General features: G+C 42.1%; 1 protein-coding gene across 1 annotated transcript in view; it reads left to right on the forward strand.

The window, feature by feature from the left end:
* LOC121287202 (deoxynucleotidyltransferase terminal-interacting protein 1) overlaps positions 1-15,488 on the forward strand; it is a 224,230-nt gene that overhangs the window by 17,451 nt on the left and 191,291 nt on the right. The window contains exons 3-10 of the mRNA XM_041204863.1: positions 576-672; positions 6,992-7,090; positions 8,098-8,166; positions 10,879-10,935; positions 12,324-12,385; positions 13,969-14,014; positions 14,764-14,822; positions 15,424-15,484. Coding sequence (XP_041060797.1) covers positions 576-672; positions 6,992-7,090; positions 8,098-8,166; positions 10,879-10,935; positions 12,324-12,385; positions 13,969-14,014; positions 14,764-14,822; positions 15,424-15,484 — 550 coding nt within the window. The remainder of the gene's footprint in view (positions 1-575; positions 673-6,991; positions 7,091-8,097; positions 8,167-10,878; positions 10,936-12,323; positions 12,386-13,968; positions 14,015-14,763; positions 14,823-15,423; positions 15,485-15,488) is intronic.

Below are 15,488 nucleotides of genomic sequence, written 5' to 3' on the forward strand. Positions count from 1 at the left end.
GTGTGCTCTTCATCCTTACATTTCATTGTTGAAATCAAAAGTCCTTGAATTGACTTGATCTCATTCTTCAGCAGAGACTAAAAACATTGAATTCCTGAACTCCCTCAACTCCTCTCCTCTTACAGCCTGTAGCTTTTCGAACCCAAGCTTGGCAGCATCTAAATACTACTTGGCCGACCTTGTCTTTTCTTTTCAACCATGGTGCCATTTTTACTTTGGATTGAGGCAAAAGCACCTTATGCTGATCATCAAATCCTTTGAAAGGGGACACATTGTTTAACTTGGATTACATGAGACAGACTCTCATTAGGATAGCCCCTTCTGTGTTCAGACTGCCTCCACATTTCCAGTAGGTCTTTGTAACATTAGGTTGGTGTCTTGGATTTGGTGGAAGTAAAACTGATGACTGCCTGTGAGCACTACAGGATGGGAATGAAATAACACACATTCACCTGCAGCTTACTCGTGATTCTGTAGGAACTGTGGGCTATCAGGGCCTTTGAATGTACTATTAAATGTTTTTTTTTGCCATAGAGTTTACAAAGATGAAATATCACACTGTTTCCTTTTGTCAGCTTCACCAATCCAAACATATCCATGGATCTATTGCGAACTGTTCTGCAGCCTCACATCAATGAGGAGATTCGCGCTGTGATCAGCAAGTATACCATGGTAAGCTCTTCCAGCCCACTGCATTTTACATTACAATGTGTGGGTAAAATTCTGTCTACCCTGCTCACTCTGTGGGTTGCTGGGTTAACTGCCACATACCAATTTCAGATTTAGGGGTATATTTGGCTTTTTTTTATATACCACCCACTGCTTCTGTGGCTTCAGTCAATAAAGTTTTTGACCAGTTTGCTATTGTCAGTCTCTCTCATCTCTTTAAAGTTATCCTCACCAAAATCTGAAATCTTAATAATTGTTAATATTTTGCTTTACAAGTTTAACACAAAATTTGATCATGTTATGATGGCACAGTTAGATAAATGTCCCTTACATTTAGAGCTAAGTCTGGCTTATCACTAAATCTACAATAGCCTGCTCTCACATTGACAGTAGAGCATATTGCTCCAGAAAATTTTCTTGAATGCACTCAGGGAATTTGCTTGAGTGACTCTGCTTTTATATACCAATTCTTATAATCTTAGCATTATATAACAATTGAAGTCTCCCCTTAAAACAATTTTGCTTTTGCTACAAACCTCTCTTATCTTGGAATTAATATATTTTGTCATTTCATTTCTGTTTTGAGGTAGGATGTAGATAACTCCCATAACAGATTTAAACCCTTCCTTGTTACTCAATTCTAATCATTCTAATCTGCTGATGGCTGACCATTACTAATTTTAAAATACCATGTTCCATTTGTGTCCTTAATCAATGATGGTAATTTTTCTCCCCTTCCAGTTTCCATCTTCTTTCTAGAGACCTTATCAACTGGATTTTTTTTTTGTTCACAGCATGTGGACAATGCTGGCATGACCAGCATTTATTGCCCATCCCTAATTGGGAAGGTGGTAGCGAGCTGCCTTCCCAAACTGCAGTGGTCCATTTGGTGATGGTACTCCTATAGTGCAGTTGGTTAGAGAGTTCCATGATTTTGACCCAACAAAGAAACCTAGAGATCCAGGCTCATAGATCATTAAAACAGGTACAATAAAAAAATCAAAAAGGCTAATGGAATGCAGGCATATTTTAATAGATGACTAGAATACAAGGGAGTAGCAGTCATGCTGCAGTTATATGAAGCACTGGTTAGGCCACACCTGGAGTTACTGAGAGCAGTTCTGGCCACCACACTTTAGGAAAGAGCTATTGGCTTTGGAGGTTTGGTTGGCAGAATGTGATGAGTGGAGTGCCACAGAGATCAGTGGTGGGGCCTCAACTCTTTACAATTTATATAAATGACTTGGATGAAGGGACTGGTGGTATGGTTGCTAAATTTGCTGGTGACACAAAGATAGGTAGGAAAATAAGTTGGGAAGAGGATATAATGAGGCAACAAAAGGATAAAGGTTAGGTAAGTGGGCAAAGATCTGGCAAATGGAGTATGATATAGAAAAATGTGAAGCCCATTTTGGCAGGACGAGTAAAAAGGTGGCATATTATCTAAATGGTGAGAGGATGCAGAGGTATCTGGGTGTCCTAGTGCATGAATCGCAAAAGGTTAGCCTGCAGGTACAGCAAGTAATTAGCAAAGCTAATAGAATGTTATCATTTATTGTGAAGGTAATTGATTATAAAAGCAGGGAGGTTATGCTTCAGTTATACATGGCATTGGTGAGACCAAATCTGGAGTATTGTGTACAGTATTGGTCTCCTTATTTAAGGAAAGATGTAAATGCATTGGAAGCAGTTCAGAAGAGGTTTACTAGACTAATATCAGGAATGGGCAGGTTGTCTTATGAGGAAAGGTTAGGTTTGTATCCACTGGAGTTTAGATGAGTAAGAGGAGACTTGATTGAAACCTTTAAGTTCCTGAGAAGGCTTGACAGGATGGATGTGGAGTGGATATTTCCTCTTGTAGGAGAATCTAGAACTTAGAGTTACTGTTTCAAAATAAGTGGTCACCCATTTAGGATAGAGATGAGGAAAACATTTCTTCTCTGAGGGTTGAGAGACTTTGGGATTCTCTTCCTCAAAGGGTAGTTGAGGCAGAGTCCTTGAATATCTTGAACGCAGAGATAGGTAGATTCTTGATAAGCAAGGGGGTGAAAGGTTATTGGGGGCAAGCAGGAATATAAGGTTAAAATCAGGTCAGCCATGATTTTATTAAATGGTGGAGCAGGCAGGCCCGGCCAAGTGTCTACCTTTCCTAATTCGTATGTTCACATGAGGGTGTACAGTGTAGATTTACCAGAACAATACCTGGAATTCAAGGGTCAAGTTACAAGGAGAGATTGCACAAACTTTGAAGTTTAAGGGCTGACTTGATTAATGCCTTAAAGATATTAGGGGGAACAGATAGGTTAGATAGAGTGAAACTTTTCTTGTTGGTTGCTGAGTTAGGACGAGGAAGCAAAGTCTAAAATTTAGAGCCAGACTTTTCGGGAGTGAAATCAGGAAACACTTCCACACACAGGTATGTAGAAGTTTGGAACTGGCTTCTGCAAATGGCAATTAAAGCTAGAAGAGTTGAAAGTTTTAAACCTTAGATTAATGGATTTTTGTTAGCCAGAGGAAATGAGGAAAAGGCGTGGGTATTTGCAGTTAGGCTTCTGATCAGCCATGATCTCATTAAATGGCAGAACAGGCTCAATGTGCTAATTGGTCAACTCGTATTGCTATGTTCCTATGAATGTTGTCCAGGCCTTGCTGTGTGCAGACATGAGCTGTCATTATATGAGGAGTTGCAAATGGAACTAAACACGGTGTAGTCAACAACCAGGCTTGTGCTATGTGTGATTCTAACCAGTGGAAAGTTTCCTCCTTGATTTGATTGACTTCAGTTTTGCTAGGACTCCCTTCATGTGGCACTCAGTCAAATGCTGCCTTTGTCAAGGGCAGTTACTCTCACCCTACTTTTTGGAATCAAGCTTTTTGCCCATATTTGGACCAAGGCTGTAATGAGGTCAGGAACTGAGTGGCCCTGGTGGTACCTACACTATGCATCAGTGAGCAGGTTAATGCTTTGTAAGCGCCACTTGATTGCACTGTTGACAACCCCTTCTGCCACTGTGCTGATGATCAAGAGGAGGCTGATAGGGCAAGAATAGTGAGCTTCTATAAATATTTAACAAGGAAAAGAAAACTAGAGTGAGCTATGGTCCTGCAAAGATTGAGAATGGGAAATAAGAACATAGTCTTTTGGTATTAAAAAAAGTGCTGGAGAAACTCAGCAGGTCTGGCAGCATCTTTGGAGAGAGTAACGGATTTAACGTTTTGAGGTCCATATGACTTCTTCAGAACTTTTGGTTGTATAGAACTTGAGTATTGCTGAAAAAAGACTTTGTTGAAGCTTTTCTTCTTGCACTCATCAGGACAATCGCAAGAATACCAATGTCAGGGGAAGCAATGACTTTATACTATGAGAAGAGAGTACTGATTGGTTGGCAAGTGGACTCTCATTGGTAGAGGTGTGCCATGGAGAATGTACCAGCTAATGGTGACTGACAGTTAACTGCCAAACATTGTTTGAAATTTAAACCAGGCAGCTTAACTCTGAATGGTCAAGGCATTGCCCTGAGGAATGAACCAGCAAATGGGCTATCACTAATTTTGTTTAGCTGAAACAGGCACAGTATGTGTATATGTTCTTTCTGCCTGCAAGGAGCAAAGGCCTGTGTATTGATATATGTAGCTTCCAGTTCTTTGCATACGGAACATGTATACACATTGTGTCTGTTTCAGCTAAACAAAATAAGCGATAGACATTCGCTGGTTCATTCCTCAGGGCCATTGCCTTGACCAATAGAGTCAAGCTGCCTGCTTTAAATTTCAAACAATGCTTGGCAGTTAACTGTCAGTCATCATTAACTAGTGCATTCTCCATGGTGCGCCTCTACCAATCAGAGTCCATTTGCCAACCAGCCGGCACTTTCTTCTCGTACAGTATAAAGTTGGTGCTTCCCCTGACTTTGGTATTCTTGCATTTGCCCTGGTGAGTGCAATGCAAAAAGCTTCGACAAAATGTATTTTATCAGCAGTACTCAAATAAGGAAATGGCCAATGCACTGAATAAATATTTTGTCTGTCTTCACTGTAGAAGATACAAATAACATCCCAAAAACACTTGTAACTCAAGAGGTGAAAGGGAGGGAGGAATTTAAAACATTTACAATCACCAGGGAAAGGGTACTGTGAAGATTATTAGAACCAAAGGCTGACATGTCCCCAGGTCCTGATAGACTTCATCCTAGGGTCTTAAAAGAAGAAGCGGCTGCTGAGATAGTAGATGCCTTGATTGTAGTTTTCCAAAATTCCCTAGATTCTGGAAAGGTCCCATCAGTTTGGAAAATAGTGAATATAGCTCTCTTCAAGAAAGGTGGGAGACAGAAAGCAGGAAACTATAAGCCAGTTGGCTTAACGTCTGTCATAGGAAAAATGCTAGAATCCATTATTAAGGAAGTTATAGCAGTGCACTTAGAAAATCTCAGTGCAATCAGGCAGAATTAACATGGTTTTGTGAAAGGGAAATAGTGTTTGACTAATTTATTGCCGCTCTTTGAGGAAGTAACGAGCAATGTGGATCAAGGGGGACCTGCGGATGTGGTGCACTTGGAGGCAGCACATCAAAGGTTATTGCACAAAATAAGAGCTCGTGGTGTAAGGGGTTATATATCATGGATAGAAGATTGGTTAGCTAACAGGAAGCAGAGAGTAGGGATAAATGGGTCATTTTCGGGTTGACAAGATGTAACGAGCAGAGTGCCACAGGGATCAGTGCTGGGACTGCAACGATTTACAATCTATATCAATGAATTGGATGAAGGAGCCTAGTGTATTGTAGCCAAATTTGCTGATGACACAAAAATAGGCAGGAAAATAAGTTGTGAAGAGGATATAAGGAATCTGCAAAGGGATTTAGATAGATTAAGTGAGTGGGAAAAAAATTGGCAGATGAAGTATAATGTGGGAAAACGTGAACTTGTCCATTTTGACAGGAAGAATAGAAAAGCAGAATATTAAATGGAAAGAGATTGCAGAACCCTGTTTTACACAGGGACCTGGGTGTCCTGGTAAATCACTTACAAAAGGTTAATATATAGGTGCAGCAAGTGATCAGAAAGGAAAATGCAATGTTGACATTTATTGCAAGGGAAATGGAATATAAAAGTAGGCAAGTTTTGCTACAGTTGTAGAGGGTATTGGTGAGACCACATCTGAAGCACTGTGTATAGTTTTGGTCTCCTTATTTAAGAAAGGATATAATAGCATTAGAAGCAGTTCAGAGAAGGTTCACTGTACTGATACTTGAGATGGGGGAGTTACAGGTTGGGCCTGTATCCATTGGAATTTAGAAGAACAAGAGGTGATTTTACTGAAACCTATAAGATCCTGAGGGGACTTACCAGGGTGGATATTGAGAAGATGTTTCCCCTGTGGGAGGGACTGGTACTAGGGGACACATTTTAAAAATAAGGAGTCTCCCATTTAAGATGGAGGCACAGAGAATTTTTTTCTCTCAGAAGGTCCTTAGTCTGTGGAATTCTTCTCCCCAGAAAGCATTTGATACAGGGTAATTGAATATTCTTAAGGCTGAGTTAGATTCTTGATTAACAAAGAAGTCAAAGGTTAAGGGGACTGGACAGGAAAGTAGAGTTGACACCACAATCAGATCAATCATGTTCTTATCAAATTGTGGTGCAGGCTCGAGGGGCTGAATGGCCTATTCCTAATTTATATGTTCATATGTATGTTCACATGTTTGTAATTGCTTGGATTACCTGGGCAATTTTCCACATTGTTGGGTAGATGCCAGTGTTGTAGCTGTACTGGAACAGCTTGGCTAGGGGTGCAGCTACTTCTGGAGCACAAGTCCTTAGTATTATTGCAGGGATGTTGTCGGGCTCATAGCTTTTGCAGTATCCAGTGTGTTCAGCCATTTCTTGATATCAGGCTGGTTCTGCTCCTGGCATACATTTCTGCAATTCCAATCATGACAAGCTTTCTGCCATGTTTCAGTAATGTCTTCACAGCTATATTTGAGCCTCTGATTCACTTGATTTATATCTTACTCTCCTTGCCTTAGTATATAAAACACTTATTTAGGTCTAATCTCTAAGCTGTCCTCTTGCCCTGATGTTACCTTTCTCACACCATTTAACTTAAAAAGTTTCTTATTTGTCACTCCTTTAGCTTTTGTTATTTTAGTATTCTGTTCATCTGGGTCTGTAGGCTGTTATGTAGAGTCTGTGCCCTGGTCTGTGAGTGGGTTGGTTGGTTCAAATGAACTTTTTGCTTACTGGGTTGAAGTGCTACTGTTTAGGTGCAGAACAGTCCCTGAAGTCTTTTTGCATGTTTTACTGCTGACTGAATCCGTTTTCAGTTTTTTCAGAAGGCGGCATGGAATGTGAAGGAGAATATTGGGGAAGACGTGGATCCTGAGCAACTAGTGCAGGAAACCTGTAAAAACTGTTTGGAACAGGTAGGGAAATGATGGGAGGAGAGGAGAGAGCTGCTTGTTACACATAATGCCTTCACTTGGATTTCTAATTATATTTTACAGTGCAGGGACTATCTGGGCTACATCTGGATCTTTCCAGCACATAGAGTCAAACTTTAGTATTCATGCTGGAACAGAAAATAAAAGGAAAATAATCTTTATTCAAATGTATGGTTATGAGGGTCCAGAATCCTTCCAATGTTAAAGAATGGATGTTATTAAACTATTCTGCAGGATTAAAACTATATATTAGCCTTCTTTGAATTAAGTATATGAAGTTAACCGTTGCTAGCAATAATGACACACTCGGGTTCACATTTACAATTCAATGTACTGGAGAATTCACCTCGGAGGTCAAGTCTTGGCAAGTTCTGAAGTATTTACTCTAACACCCCTCTTTTGCTTTAGTACAGATTCATATGTTATCAAAGGATTGCCTCAGAAGCCCCTATCAATACTTTGACTTGACCAAATTCCCAAGCGATGCTCTTGGAGAAGTTGATATTTAAAACCATAGTTCCTCAACTTGATGGCCAAAACATAGCCATGGATATCTCACTGCTGGAAGACCTGAAAGCTGAGTGAACAGTGATAGATTTAGCCTCTGTTGTCTTGCTTTTGCTTTTTATTTCACAAAAATGGAGACTGAAACCACCATTTCCAGCCTTCTAATGAAAAGCTACTTAACATACAAAAATTAGAAGTTAGTGTTTAAGAATTAACCACTTCTTCACACTGATTAATGAAGATTATCAATCATAATGTTTGAGGAACTTGGGTAAGCAGTCAAGAAAATGCAGTTAGGCTGGAGAGCTCCAGTGGATGCACAAACAGGATGGGTCGAGTGACTACCTCTTGTGCTGTAATGTCTGATGACGTCGTTGCATGCTGGCAAATTACTTGGATGGGAGAGGGCTCTTTGTTCTTTTTGTGTGTACTAGTAATTGTGAGCCAGTACCTCACTGTCTTATCCTCTCTCCCTGCTGCAGGCTAAGATGATGTATGCAGATGGAGGGAAGATGATTACCAAACCAATTGGAGAGCTTTCTGCCATAAAGGTAGGCATAGATTTTAATTCTGAGCACAGGACAACCAAATACAATGAATACCCTGCTCCACTGAATGCCAGGCCAAATCTGGAATAATCACAATGCTGTTTCTTTCTGTTGTTATGGACAGGAGGGGGGTTAATTCAATCAGCATTCATTTTTCCACACCCCACCCATCCGTCAACAGCTGCTTTTGGTGCATTTCCCTCTTTATAAGTGATGGTGTATTTTCCAACCCCATGGTTTTGGTGCAATCCAATTTTCTATTAATAACCCCCAAGCAAACTTGGGATAGGATGAACTCAAAGGATTAGTTTATTTGTGTGCATTCAAAATGTGAAACGTTGCAAGTTTGCCTCCACACTCAGACTGTAAAGAGGGAATAGAGAAAATAAAGATTTAAAATGCAGAGACCACAGATAAAAGAAATATTGTTTCATATGGGTTCCAAAGCCTAGAATCAAAGTCTAATGAGGAATTCCTTCTCTGAGTTCAGTCAGTTGAAAACTAATGCCGGATAATTCACTTTTCTGGTGGTGTTGACTTCACATGATGAGATAGGCATGAGAGATGAATCAGTCTTGTAGGTGATGGTGCAAAATTTCCAGCCGAAGCAGTGTAGCTGGGGCCAGGTGTTCAACCTGGGCAGAGCTCTTCTGTCATGCGGCCAGTTAGATGGGAAACAGCAGACTGACCTTTTCAGTTCAGCAAGGCAAAATATTACTGGTTCCACAAACCAGAGGCCAGTGCCACATGGCTCCCACCTCTCCACACTGTCTTTGACAAGGGATATGTATCCGTTGTCTGGTCCCTGAGTTTAAATGTCTCAACCATTAAGAATGGAAAGGAAGGTTGTGGGGCTCTTTGTCTTAGCAGATGAGCAGACTCCTGTTGGCCAGCCTGGGTTATGAAATGCAGATGGCCTTTGTATAACGCTTTGAATTTGGCTTGTGCAGCCCACAGGGGAGTCGTTAGTGGCTCCCCAGGGATAACGATGTGTGAGCTTCCCCGATAGTGCCAGGTAGCTTCCTTTGTTCGGGGTGGGTGAGCGGAGGTGGGGGGGGTGGGGGGTCACAGTCAGACATGGTTTCAGCCATTTTTAAAGGTCTTTGTCCAGTTTTTAAAATTTTTGAAACAGCCAAGAGGATATCTATATATGATAAAAATATACAGGGATCTTAGTCACCTCACACTGTACAGAATATTTGCTAGCCATTTGATCGTTGGCAGAGAGCTGGTCACTGTACCGAGCTGCCACCATTCAGACCTGCTAAACCAGCCTTCAATAATTCCATCTAGGGTCAGGTCTTCCTGTTATCAGGCATGCCACAGGGAAGAACTGCTGCAGCGGCCTTTCCTGTTAGTCTGAGAACATTATCAGTCAGCTTGGTGAAGTCTGCAGTCTGGACACCGTCCTTACAACTGAAGGAAGAGACAAGTCTTGGGAAGTAAAAGGACTCTGAGCCTGTACTCTAAGGGGACTTTGAAAACTAACAGGTTGAGCCATGTACCTGATGACTGATTATTCCTGTTGTAATAAATGTTCAAAATTCTTTTTATCTTGTTAAACCTTGGGAAATTTCAATTGATTCAGCTTTATTTTGACTTCCAAAGATGTGGTTTCAAAGCTGAATGCATTCTTCAACCTTGCCAGAGAGCTTTTGGAGAGATTCATCTATCAGTTTGTTAGTGACCTGAATGCAACAGTGGAACATCACTCAGCCCGTCATTTGTACTGTGTTTCAGTACAGTGTTAGTACATTTCCCATGGCATTGCTTGCAGGCTGGCACAGGTTGCAGCTGAAGCTTCAGCACCACCTCGTGATTGCAGCCTGTAATTACAACATGATCAGGACCTGTTTACATAGGGGATTACCACTTTATGTACATTTTCAATGCGAGACATTGACTAATGTTAAAAACCGCGACAACCAGAAATTGTGTGTGTAGACAGGAAATGTCTGCACCCCTATTTTTATGGGTACTCAATGAATTACTACACTTTTTTTCTTTCTTTTCCTCTCATGAATACACTGCTCATGAGAGCGTAGTTTCCCATCAGCTCTTCATAGTGAGCTAGACAGTGAATGTTGGCAGGCTAATTCACAATAGAGGTCATGAACACCATACCAATTCTATCTATACACCTGGGTTGCCAATAGGGGTCAATAGATAGCAACCAAGTGTGAAAGACCTAGCCGTTTTGATTTGACTGCACGATAGTCCAGGAATGCTGAGGCTAAAGGGTATGGAAACTTAGTTCAGTGAAACGGGATGACAAGGTCGTGGATCCTCTGGTTCAACTCAGACAGTTCCCAAGGAGTGGAGTGAGTCAGGGGTTAGAGGATGGATTTTGTGACTGTAACCCTGTTTATTCTGTGGCACTATTTTGAAGAAGAGCAGGGTTGTTCTCCTCAGTGTTCAGGCGAACATCTATCCATCAACCAACATCTATCCTTCATCCAGCCTCACTATATCACATTGCCTGTTCGTGATCATCTACCTGATTGTGGGTTCTTGCAATGTGTAAATTGGCTTCCCCATTTCCTACTTGATAACCGTGAGTACACTTCAAAAGTACTTCATTGTCTGTGAAGTGTTTAAGATGTCCTGAGGTCTTGAAAGATGCTGTATAAATACAAGTTATTTTGTCCTACTTTTTCATTTTCAGCTTGAAAACAACCAATGTGATATTTTAAAGTAAAATGTGTCTTATTACAGCGCTCACGACAAATGGAGGATGACCTGAGCCAGAGAGGGAGTCCAATCCCAAAGAAGGTCAGCATGAGTGATGTTGGACAAGAGAAGCTGAATGAAGGACAAATCTAGTAGTTTGGAGTTTGTAGGAATTTAGGAATGTGGTAGTCCCTGCTAGGCAAGATACTAAGATTGCTTTTCCAAGGTTTTGCACTGTCCCTTCTGAAGGCATTGCCCCTAATCCTTGCTAGGGATGGCAGCTTAATGGTTATGTTGTGGGATGAATAGACCAGAGTACTGGACCAAAAATCTGAAGGCATGACTTCAAATCTCACCTGGAAATTTATATTCAGTTAACTCAATTTGCCTGCAACGCAACATCCTGTGATTGATTTAAAAAGGATGGAGCCTGGGTGCTGATTGCCAGCCTGTAATTTATCTGAATGACCATTCTTCATGTGTAAGTCCAAATGGTGAGGGCTTGGCAGGCTTTATGACCAAGGGACACATCACAGTGTGAGCCACTTTGTAGCAAAGGCCACCAGGCAAAGCCGTAGGGCATTGAGGCAAGTGATAGGACCCAACTGCTAGCCCAGATTAGACCATGTAACTTGGCCCCAGCCCAGGAACTGAAATGGAGATATTCTGATCTGTATGGGTTAGGTGTCATGGTAATACAGTAATGGAATAAGAAGGTACCACACAGCCGATACAAAACATTCAGTATCTTGCACATCAGAAAACCTGATCCTCCTTTCCCAGCAGACATTGACCTCAGAGTGCCCCCCATGTCGACAAGCAGTTTTTAAATACTGGGCTAATATCACCGTAAGAGGCAGTTTGTACATATTAGCATAGTGGCTATGGTATTGGATTAACAGCACAGAGTCATGATTTCAAATCCTATGGCAAATTGAATTCACTTAATCCTGTTTTTTGCTATTTTGCTGTAGAAATCCAACTAGTTCACCAATGTCCTTCAGCCCTGTCAGCCTTACCAGCGTGGTTTGCCTGTAACTTCAATCCCACACCATGTGGCTGAAACCTTATGCCGTTGGTCATAAATGCTGCCTCGCCTGTGTCACCCATATTCCAAGAACAATGTATTGCCCTTTCACTTACCTCCCTAACTGACCACGGTCTGAGATTGCCTCAGTAATTGGTTTATCTGTTGAGACAATCCCAAATACTGGATCTCCTTAGAACCCTGGACAATCCACAGTTCCAGGGCATTTTGCCCACTGGACTTCAGGAACAATGGTGTCATGTCCAGTAAGGATCTCCCACTGTGCCTCAGGTGAAGGGTATATTATTAATGTAACAACAGAGAGCATAGAGCAGATGATGACTAAGCTAAGCAGGACATAGGTACATTTCCAACCCTACTCCTTCCCATACAAAGATGTAGTAGAAGCTGGAAACTGTGAAGGACGCAATGTTTTAAATAAATTGCACTCGTACTTTTGCAGAGAAAAGGACGACCACCAGGACATCTGATTTCATTTGACCGGACGACCCCAAGTGCTACTGTGTGAGTACAGCTCCTCTGCAGTGCGTGTAACCTGTGACATTTAGTGTTGGAGGGGACTTGGTTAAACTGTTGTCCTCCAACTGACTGCTTTTCCAGCAGATTAACTTTGCTCAGGAATGATTGTAAATCTACAGCAATGATGGCACATCTCTTTTCCTCAGCTTCACTGCCTGGGTAACAGTTACTTGTCCCTACAAGAGCAAAATGACAAAACTGCAATGTGGGAGGAAAGGAGAGGGAGGCTTCTTCCTTATTCCGGGTTCCAGTGTCCCGTGGTTAGGGAAGGGGTTGGTGGGACACAGTCAGAGAACCATGCCTTCAGGGCCAATGAATGCTTTGAGCATTTACTGTAACTCTGCTACAGTAGCATTGTGTACAGTATGAATATACTGCCAAGCTTGAAGCTAACCTTTCATAAACAGTCATGCTCAGACCTTGTGTTTGGTGCTGAGTGATGCCAGTAGCAGCCTCCTACCACCACTGCTCAATGCAGTCAATGCAGGTATTATAAAATATACCTTTTCCAAACAAAAATCTATATCTTGTTTCAGTTGCAATCTCCAGTACTATACGTCCTTCAGTTGCTTAGCCCCTAATCCCTGGGTTTTGCTGGTAAACATCTGCTCCTCTATTCCTTTTCCCCTTTAAGACACATGATCGGTGGGCCCGGGAGCGGCCAGGGAATGGTCCGTCGCCTGCAATCGGCCTCTGACTACCATTTCACGCTGGCTGGCCAATTAACGGCCAGTCAGTGTGAAGCGCATGCCGAAATGTTCAGCACTGCTGGGATGGCGGCGGAAAGAGGGTGGGCGCTGACGTCGGCGCAAGCAAGCACTGAATGGAAGCTCTCTGAAGGCAGAGAGCTGCCTCAGGGAACTGAAGACTTCAGATGTATTAAATAAAGATTTTAAAATCAGAACAAAAATGTCCAAGCATCACAAACAGTCACCTGAACATATACTTTATAAAAATTCTGTCCACAGATTTTAATTTTTAAAAATTTAATAACAGAAACCTCATCCCAACCTTGGATGAGGTTTCATGAAAAATGCAAAGGCCGCCTGGCTGATTCGCCCATCAGCCAACTGAGGTTACATGGGCCACAAAAAAATGGGGACGGTTACAACTTTAATGGACTTAATTGCCCTCTTAATTGTCGGCGAGCACGTTTCCAACTTTTACGTGCATGCACAGACTGAAATATCATGCAAGCATGGGCTGACGTCATGATGACATCGGGCAAGCATACCGTGCTATTTTACGCTCGAGCAGGTCGGGTGCGCGCCTGCACACAGACCTGAAAATTGTGCCCCTGGAAACCTCCTTTGACCAAGCTTTTCGTCATCTGCTCTAACATCTTCTTATGGGGCTCAGTGTGAAGTTTTGTCTGATAATGCCCTATTTGACTCTGGAATGCATCATGTCAACACCCAATCACAGGGTGAATCTGGGTGAAGTTTGGTGTGAGACAGGAACAGGGTTGTTTGAATTCAAAAATGGTATATATATATATATATATATATATAAAGAAAACCCAAAGCACTGTTATCAGAAAGGCTGTAACTTGTTAACCTCTCTCTCAGCTCAAAGGTGAAGTATACTGAGCCAATCAAACGGGAAGGACCTAAGGTAATGTTTTCAGTTTGTGTTCTCTCTCTAACTGGATTTTGAAAAGTTACTTTTTGTCACAAATAAAAGTTGCCAATTCCTTTCACCAATCACTCTTGTTGGAGTGCCCTCGATTGCTCTTGGATATCTCCCTATTTTGAGCATGAATAGTGGATGTGACTGTAGAGGGCAGTGTCCAGTTTTGTTCTTGGCTGATGGCCACTTTCTTGTTTCCCAAGGGTTAATGAAAGCAGATGTGGAGTAGGAGCTCTGGCTGATTTCCTCTTCCTCACCAGCATTGGAAGCCTGTTACCATTTCGCAGCTTATCTCTGGCTGAGTAAAGAGGGAATTGAGGCAAAGAACTCTAGGATGGCTCAGTACAACATTAGGCATTGCCTTCATCTACATTTCTCTCCTTAAATGTGTCAGAGATGAGAAGTGCTTCAAAGCCACTATGGCATCACACTCTGTAGACACTGCAGAGAGCCAGAGTTAACCCATTTGAGTTTGGATGGCATTGGATCACAGTCCACCCCAGGTAGTTCACCATTCCCTCATATGGGCGACGGCACTGACTGGTCACCCTGCTGGGATCAGAGGTAGCCCAGGAGACTTGCAGCCTTGTCCACAGCCCAGCTGTTTATGTTGGAGCAGGCAACTCTCACTGACCCCTTTTGCTGGAAGTGAAAAATGGGCTGTGTTGGGAGACTGAAGGGAATAACAGATATAAGTGATGTACTAATTGTTTTTGCGTTCTATATCTTCACAGTGGGACCCATCCAGGCTGACTGCATCAACCACATTTGTGCTTGGGTCACGTGCTAACAAGTAAGCTACCAGTTTGCACGTTTTGCACACCCTCACTCAGAGATCACAGTCTTTCTCACATCAGCCGTGTCTAGAGGTTCACCTATGGTGCAGGTTAATAAGACCCAAATTGAAGTGAAGAGATTAGAAACTCCTGCCCCCTGAGCTGGGTGTTGCAGCATTCCTGCTCCATACTCTGATGTCCTACAACCCTCATTGTATTTACTTGGCACGAGAAATTGCATAGTAAAATACATTATTCTTTGTGTCTGTGTTTGACCTGTGATTTCTTGCATCCTCAAAGTGAGGATATCATTATTGGGGGCTGGAATATCTTTAATTATTTGAACGCTGTCCCCACCAAATGCTCCCAGGGCAAGTACAGAATGGGGTTAGATACAGAGTAAAGTTCCCTTTACATTGCCCGTCAAACCATTGCAGGGCAGGATAAAAAGAGTAACAGTATGGGTTAAATGCAGAATAATGCTCCTAGTACTCCACGTACTAAGCTTATGCCATAAAGATGGATCCCAAATGTAGCAAGACTGATGTGACTAGGTGCAAACCACTTCGAAACAGTTTTGTTTCTGTGGCTTAGCTGCTGTTGCCCTTTCTTTTCCAGGGCCTTGGGAATGGGCGGCACCCGTGGAAGAATCTATATCAAGCACCCTGAATTATTCAAGGTAA

Source organism: Carcharodon carcharias, chromosome 14, assembly GCF_017639515.1.
Source record: "Carcharodon carcharias isolate sCarCar2 chromosome 14, sCarCar2.pri, whole genome shotgun sequence".
NCBI lineage: Eukaryota > Metazoa > Chordata > Chondrichthyes > Lamniformes > Lamnidae > Carcharodon > Carcharodon carcharias.